General features: G+C 38.6%; 1 protein-coding gene across 1 annotated transcript in view; it reads left to right on the top strand.

Annotated features, from left to right (window-relative positions):
* Positions 1-470: 470 nt before the first annotated feature.
* Positions 471-8249, top strand: part of tshz2 (teashirt zinc finger homeobox 2) — a 493972-nt gene continuing 486193 nt past the window's right edge. The window contains exon 1 of the mRNA XM_043710220.2: positions 471-588. Within this exon, the coding sequence (XP_043566155.1) occupies positions 549-588 (40 nt within the window). The 5' untranslated portion in view covers positions 471-548. The remainder of the gene's footprint in view (positions 589-8249) is intronic.

The following is an 8249-nucleotide window of genomic DNA, read 5'->3' as shown; positions in this document are numbered from 1 at the left end:
TGCCAGAAGGAGGAGCAGAAGGGAGGAGGAGGGGATCGATGCTCGCTTCTATCGCTTACCCGTGTCTGTACGAGTGAGACTGAGCCCAGTCCCTCCGGAAAAGCTACCAGCCACCGACCGACCGAGAGTAGCAGAAGCTCCGCTCCGCCACTGCTCCAACAGGCGCTCGCTCGCTCGGGGAAAGGAGAGAGAGAGAGAGAGAGACTGAGACTGAGACTGAGACAGGGAGAGGGAGGCAGGACCGACAGCTTGCGATCGTCCAGCCGGGGGGGTGGTGCGTCTCTGTGCAAACCCAGCCACCAGCTCATCCCCCCCCCCCCCCCCCCCAACACATCCATACGTTATTCTGTGTAATATTTAGGATATTGTCTTTAACACCTACACATCTATACACACGCAGATAGAGAACTCGCCACCGCTGAGCATCTCTCCTCTCCCCCCCCCCCCCCCCGTCCTCCCCTCCCTCATTCCCCCCCCTTCCCTTTCCCTCAGCCTCACCTCTTCACACACCTGAAGAAAAGTCAAGTTGAAACTCTCTCTCACACAACATGCCGCGGAGGAAGCAGCAAGCACCCAAACGGGCTGCAGGTAAACAAACAACTTCTAATATCTTACCTCTGCTCTGACCCCGGCACTGTTATTATTCAGCAATTGTGTTATTTTATTAAAAAGAAACAGAAAATCTTCCTGTCCAAACGCGTTCTGTGATATAGCTCATGTGGTCGTTGGTGTTGGGGGGGGTGGTGGTGGTGTGATTTTGGTGAGACTTCCCTCTTTTGCCTGAAGTTTTTGTTGTTTTGTTGTTGTTGGATGTGGATTCTTTTCGGTGTGTTTAGCGGGGACTCTGAGCTGTGTGTGTCCGTGTGTCTGTGTGTGGAGTTCATGCTGATGGGGACTTTGCCTGGTCCAGCACAATGTAACCCGTGTGTGTTTATTCCCTGTCAGTCAAGGGGAATGCAGTCTCCTTCTCTCTGCGAGAGAGAGAGAGAAAAAAGATGGATGGGTTGTAATATTTGACTGTAATCTGATACAATGTTTGCAGTGCAGGGGATTTGTGCTCTTACCGCGGTTATATGGGCTGCTCTCTGTCAGGGTAAAAAACAAAAGCAACGGAATTGTGGAGGAGCGTGCACTTCGCAAGCTCTGGCTGAGATATATATGTACACACATGGAAGTGCTGCTGGAACTTTGTCCGATTGTAGCTCAAGTCTCATAACGCTCAGAGAGAGAGATAAAAAAAACATAGCTTTACAAAAGAGGAATCTAATCTGGGAAATAAATTGCCTGCTTAAACCTTTCCTCCTGAGAGTTGTGATATTTGGTGGTGTGGGGCACAGAAATAAAAGTTCATTTTTCATCCGCCGGATCCACCCACTTAACTGGTCTTAAAGTCGATTGCCATCTTTGATTTGACGCGTGATTGATCACCTGTCATGTGGCAGGCTTTGATCTATTCATTCTCGATAAATATCAATAAATCACTCACTATGGCAACGCATGTGCTAGTGACGTAACGCCTGCCCCTGTCATTTTCTTGCCCAGACATGCACAATTATTTTGTTTAGTTTTTTTTTAAATGTGTTTTTTTTCTTCATTTCCTCTCCTTTAAGGAGAGTGGGATGAATACATTATGAAGAAATCTTGGCTATTAGTTTACACGCTTTCAACTTGCATGGCTGTAATCTGGTAAATGTGTCACTGCTATAGAAATAACCCTCCAGAAGACTTTCTTCATTGTTGAGGTAATTGTCTCTCCCTTGACAGGCACATTCATCAGTGGCTTAATGGTCAATCAAAAGTTGGCAGGCTGAGTGTTTTCATTCTTTCCTATACACTACATTAGGCATACTTAATCAAAATGTCTCTGTGTAATGGCTGTGAAGAGTTCATGACTGAGTGATCTGTTGTCTGCACAGATAGAAAATTAACAGCTCAGTGCTGGAAGATGTGAGCTTGCAGATAAACAAATCGTGCATTAATATTTCATCTTTGAGACCTCGATGTGCTATCAGCAGCATATTCTTGGCTGTTCTTCTTCCTGATGGTTTCACAGCTGTAACTCATTTCACTGATGACTTTACTGGGGTTACCAAGAGTGACGACAAATTGATTACCTGGCAGTACAGGAAGGGGCAAAGAGATGTGGGCTGACAGACATGATATAATAATAAGTTCAACAATGTATTGAAGGAAAGTGAGTTTTGGGAGGGGGGGGGAACCATCAAGTCACATTCACAAAAAAAAACTTTAAATGCTGTTTCAGTGTTTAAAAAGAAACTTACTTATTTAGAGAAATGCCAGTTCTCCATGTTCCTGTCATTCCTGAAATTTGACACTACCGTCAACCAGGGGGAATTCAAAAAAATGTCTGGTAACAATATGTTTTATGATTTGAAAGTTTGATGAGGTTAAAAGTGCAGTAATACCACCTGGTGGGGTTCACCAGTTTATATGGTGCCAAAAATGTCTGTTGTATAATGTCTAGAAGTTAACTGTGATTGTGACGTCACAACCAAGGAATTCTAATAAAACTAAAGTTCTCCACAAACTAAATCCACTCATAGCTTCAAGAAGAACAAAAACATAACTAAATAATAATTTATCTACCTTCAAAAAAGTGTTTCCAAATTTGATTCATTTTCATTTTGCTTTATCAATATACTTTTTCTTTTGTTTTATAAATAGAATCTCTGAATTTACTATTCATATAGTAGTTCGATATTTATACTATGTCAGGATGATTAATATTAGAAATTGTCTTAAGTATAGGTGGCATGAAATATATTAAAGAATTGACCAGAATAAACTAAAGAATTCAAATTATGTTCTATGGGCCAGATTTATAAAGACCTTTTTATTGTATTGCAGAACATTTGTGATTTAGTATTCAGTTACTTGTAGTAGACAAAGATGAACAAACTTTTTAACAGAGTCTTGGTTTTATTTGTAACCTGATGATTCATTATTTTAATAATATAACAATCATCAGAGCTCCTTTGAACTTACTTTCCAAGTCTAAGCTCTGAAAACAGCTTTTACTTTAGATCAGAACTGTGTGAAAGTCGTAGTCCTGAACTCTCACTTTCAAAAGATCTCAAACCTGGAACATTATTTGTTGTAGATGTCCCTATTGTTTCCCCCATTTTGCTGTCATTTTCATGCTTTTAAAACTGAAATCAGAATGTGAAATCAATGTTTCTTCAGTTTTTCCTACCTTGTTGGCACATTGCACTTCCAGACCGTACTCCTTCACCTTAGTTTCTCACTTATAAATAAACGACTAATGTCTCTAATAATCAGTGCATAAGAGTAACCTTTCCTTGAAATGTGATTTCCATCATCCTTTTTGTAGAGTAATGTGGAAACCATTTAAAAATCAGTTTGTGAATTGCATAGGTTGTACCCTTACAGGCAAGATTAATAACTGTTTTAAGCATTAATATTTTTTAATGATTAACATTCTAGCTGATTGTATCAGTTCTAAGTGGGTCAACATATGCACCACTTTTGTTTCTTTAAATACAGGAATAATTGCCTGCCAAGATGTATCACTAAGCACAAGTCTGTCCCAGTATTGAATAGTTCTCAGTGACTCTACGGATGGTATGGTCACTGGCTCTGTAAAGATTAATTTCTGACTTTTGGAGTGCTTTTTTTTCTGAAGTCCAAAGCGTTCTAACAAAAATCAATCCCTCAATCCTTTATAGGTGTAGGATCTCTTGCTCTTACACACAGCCACTGCTTTGGTGAGTTTGTTTCTATCATTTGTGATATGGAGCCACAGGAGTGTCATTTTGTCGCTTCATGAATATAATGAATTTCAGAAGACATAACAGTGAAAGTACAAGGAAAACAAAGAGAATGTTGGAAATGTGAGGCAATAAACATAAAAGGCTAGAAGTACACAGTAGGTGTGGCTCCATCTGAAAAGGCAGGTTAATGTTTCAAGTGTAGATTCTTCATTAAAGCTCTGATGAAAGAACTCAGTCGCAAACATTAATGCAAGTTCTCTCTTTTCAGAGCTTGACAACCCTACATTGTACTTTTGTGTGTTTTCTCTTTGCTCTTAGGAGAGAAAGTGCTCATGGTGAAATCAGAAATATGTTTGTAGCTGCTTTTAAATCTTGATACTTTCCAGTCCAGAATTTTCAGGGTGGACCATGCTGCAACAATTTGTGATGATAAGTGGGTTATTCACTGAGCAGGAATTAAATGTAATAATTACAGTTGTACATTAGCTCCACATGAAGTAATTGTAGATTAATGAACACCTGTGTCCAGAAGAGAGAACTTAAATTCTTGCTTTGAACCTTCCCACTAATTGTACTAATAAAATAAAGACGAATGGTAAAACAAAAGAAAGGTTTGTTGATTTTAACATCTGTTTTCAATGTGTTTTTTTGAAATGAAAATCACTTATTGGATACATTCTGTTCAGTGTGGAAATGTAAGTTTATAAGTCCCTTGAATTTACTTTTAAAATCATAGCTAATTATGCACCAACTTCTTGTTTCTATTAGTGGCACCTCGGTGTTTGGTTTAGTATTAGCTTGGAGGATGCTGTCACTCCACAACGAAATAGACCATGCTGAACTTTACCCAAGGTGGTAGATTTCACCATGCTCCAACCAGTACAGCCATTGTTGTAAATCACACTTTGGAACTCTCCTAACTGGGATTAAAACTCTCCTAACTGGGATTGAGCATATTAAACCTTAATATTCATTTACTATTGCAGATTAGGAAGCAAATTTTGAGAAGAATTAATATCGATAATGTGTTATATGCTTTATTCTTATGATTTCTACTCTTTGCCCATAAGACCTTGTGAGTAAAAGTCTTTGCTAAGTTAAGAAAATGATCAGAAATACGAGCAAGAGTTGGCCATTTTGTCCAAAAGCCTGCTTAGACAATCAATAAGATTATGGCTGCCTTGATTGTGGCTTTGATTCTATTTTCTAACATGCCCCCATAACCCCGGATCAAAAATCTGTCGAATTTAAAATTGTCTACTTAGACTACTCCCCGTGCAAGAGAATTCCATGGACAAATGACAATGAGGAGAAATTTCTCCACATCCTCACGTTAAATGGGAGGTATGTTATTTTAAAACAGTGTCCCTTTGTTCTCGATTCCCCATAAGATGTAATATCTTCTCAGCATCTACCTTGTCAAGCCCTGTCTCAATCTTGTATGTTTCAGTACAATCATGCCTCGTTCTTTTTAACGCCACTGAATATCGACCCAACCTGCTCAGCCTTTCTTTACAAGGGAAGACTCTTTCATTTTAGGAATGTGCCTTGTGAAACTTGTCTGAACTGCCTCCAAGACAAATATATCCTGACTTAAATAAGGAGACAAAACCTGTACACAGTATTCCAGGTGAGGTCTCACCAATCCAGAGGAGAGCAGTGAGAGTCCAACTGTGCATCAACACAATCAGATTCTGACATAAACATATGCATTTATTCCAAAGAGTGTATTCAGGCAACAATGCCCTATGTAAGAGGCAGACAGTTCTAATATGTATTTGTTCACAATGAATATTTATTGCTGAAACAGGTTTTTAAAAAGTAATTCATGGGAATTGCTGGCAGGGCCAACATTGATTGTCCAACCCCAGTTGCCTTTGAGGTGATGGTGGTGGGCTGCCTTCTTGAACATCTGGGTCATTTGGTGTCAGTATACCCGCAATGCCATTAAGGGTGCGTTATTGAAGCTTTTAATCTTGCATCAATCAGGGCAGAATGTTGTTCCCTTTGAGATTTGATATTCTTGGGATTCTATGTTAATGAAAAGGTTCAACAGCATGTTTTTTTTTCAAAAATGATTAAGTACTGTGGTAACAAAACAATAATTATAGAATATAAATTTAAACTTACTTAGATGACTAAATTGTCTCTGATTTGATCTCTGGAATCAGTCAAGCAGCAGCTGGATAGTGTGGAATGGCTGCAAAATGGACATTACAGTTTCTTTGGAAGATAGGCAGGGTAGAGTGGGTGGCCCATCCTAATATTATTCATTTTCTGGGTATTGAGGGTACAGGGAATGTCAGTGGGAGGAGCTGGTAGCATAGTGGTAGGCAACAAATGCCAGCCTTACCAACAATACCAACATCCCATGCAAGAATAAAGAAAAGAGAAATTCCTGAACCAATGTTGACAGACTCAGAAATTCGGCACTGAACGCTGATGTTTAATCCATTCATTGTCTGTGATAGTAACACATCAGAATGAATTCATTTCATCTCATTTCCCTCTTCTTACTCCGTATCTTCTTTATTTTTCTTTCACTGTTCATCTGATTCCCACTTAATAGTCATGATTCACTAGTTACATTAGTCACTTATGGTAGTCCATTTAATATTCCAGTAACCTTCTGTAAATAAAAGAAAAGGCATCTAACTTTTCCCTTCTTCTAGTAGTAAGTCAACATTTATATCACTATGATTTGAACATTTGGTGGCCAGAAAGAAAAGTATTGAGGCCATGATTCTTGTCAACTAATTTAGTTCTGTCCATCATTTTGGTTGTGTTCTTTATCACTACGCAATGAATGTTGGAAGCAGCATTATGTAAAATGGGCTGAATAAGGCTATACCCATAGGCAAAGAAGTGTAATATTGGAGAGGTAGAACAATGCCATTTTGGTGAGTCAGTGCCACTGGGTAAGTGCTCATAATGTAATACATTATCTGAAAGAATTTATCTGTGATTACGATATATGTCCTTATGTTCTGGAGTGAAAGTCAAATTAAACATTTTATCTTCAATATATAGTCAAGCTTATTGTGACTTATGCATTCATAGCTTGAAGATGTTGGTTGTGGAAAAATTCTTGCCTTGAATTTCCCCACCTGCTTGCCTGATTGAGAGATGTGGTAGTTAACATCCAAAGGCACACAAATGGCAAAATGCAGTTTTCTTTTTGATATGTATTTGCTGATATGTATCTCAGTTGCACAGAAATAAGCCAATGGATTGTTGTGTATGTCTGGGCCTTTCTATAAACAAGGAAAATGGAATTGTCATTTTTCATGATTTACTATTGGAAACAGATGCTTCTTGCTGATTAAAAGTCTATAGGTAATGACCACAATGCTGTGCTGTACTAATGAGTATATTTCAATCAAAAGCATCTGTTTCTCACTTTCAGTGCCATATTTCTATAAAAGCTGTACATTTACGTAAGTTACCAGACCCTGTGGGAAACCTTTCATTCTGCAAGGTATGGTTCTGGAAACAAAATAAAAAGTAATCATTTGACATTGCTCTTCCCATCTTCTGTGATGCTTTTGCTTTCTTTTGCATTATTATGTTCTGTTATTAGATGCAGAGATAATAACAAATTCTGAGTCATTATGTCTTTATTTGCAATCTGAGTGTTTCTTGATTAGTCTCCCCTTCCCGTTGGCTAAGGGTCTATGTTGAGCCTAACGTCCGTAAAACAGCTTGATCCAAAAGCACCAAAAATAGTGACTTCCTTAGAATGTGCATTTTTATGTCAAAAGGGCATTGACTTCAAGATGTGGGAAGTATGTGGGTTAGACAGAGACATTGGTTATTGCAACAGATAGTATGGTGAATCACTGGTGGATCAGCATGCTGTTATCTGTAGCAGTGCAAATTCTTCCTTGGTTCTTTAATTTTGCTTTGTTGAAAAGGGTCTTGATTGACCTCACTGTGTGTTTATACTTCTCTGAATTAAACTACTCCAGCAGTAATTGACCATTATATTTGCCTGAAAAATAAAATTGGTTTGCGCTTTAACAAAATCCTCTGATTTTCACCCTGCCAATTTGTTATTTTTAGAATGTGTTAAAGTCAATTTAAGCCTTTTATATGGAGTGTATAATTTATTCTAAGGAGCATACAAGCTTTAAGTCAAAATGGTGGCTGCTTTTAACTCTGCTGCTTAGCTTAGATGAGCCTCTTGCTTGTAAAGTCATATATCATCTTTGCTGAGAGCTGTGGATAAAACCTAGCACTATTTTTGGAAAGAGAAGAGCAACGCAGCTGAAAGGAAGAAAAATAAAAAAAAGGCATAGTAGATATAATAGAATCATAGAATCGCTCCAGTGCACTTAGAGGCCATTTGACCCATCAACTCTACACCAACCCTCTGAAGGGCATTCCACCATATCCCCATAACCCCACTTTTATCATGGCTAATTCCCCTAAATTATACATTTCTGCACGGTAAGGGGCAATTTATCACAGCTAATCCACCTAACCTGCACATCTTTG

Source organism: Chiloscyllium plagiosum, unplaced genomic scaffold, assembly GCF_037043375.1.
Source record: "Chiloscyllium plagiosum isolate Xiang-an unplaced genomic scaffold, Cpla_swu_hap1 HiC_scaffold_15, whole genome shotgun sequence".
NCBI lineage: Eukaryota > Metazoa > Chordata > Chondrichthyes > Orectolobiformes > Hemiscylliidae > Chiloscyllium > Chiloscyllium plagiosum.
The sequence above is the reverse complement of the archived record's forward strand: the minus strand, read 5'-3'. Positions and strand labels throughout refer to the sequence as shown.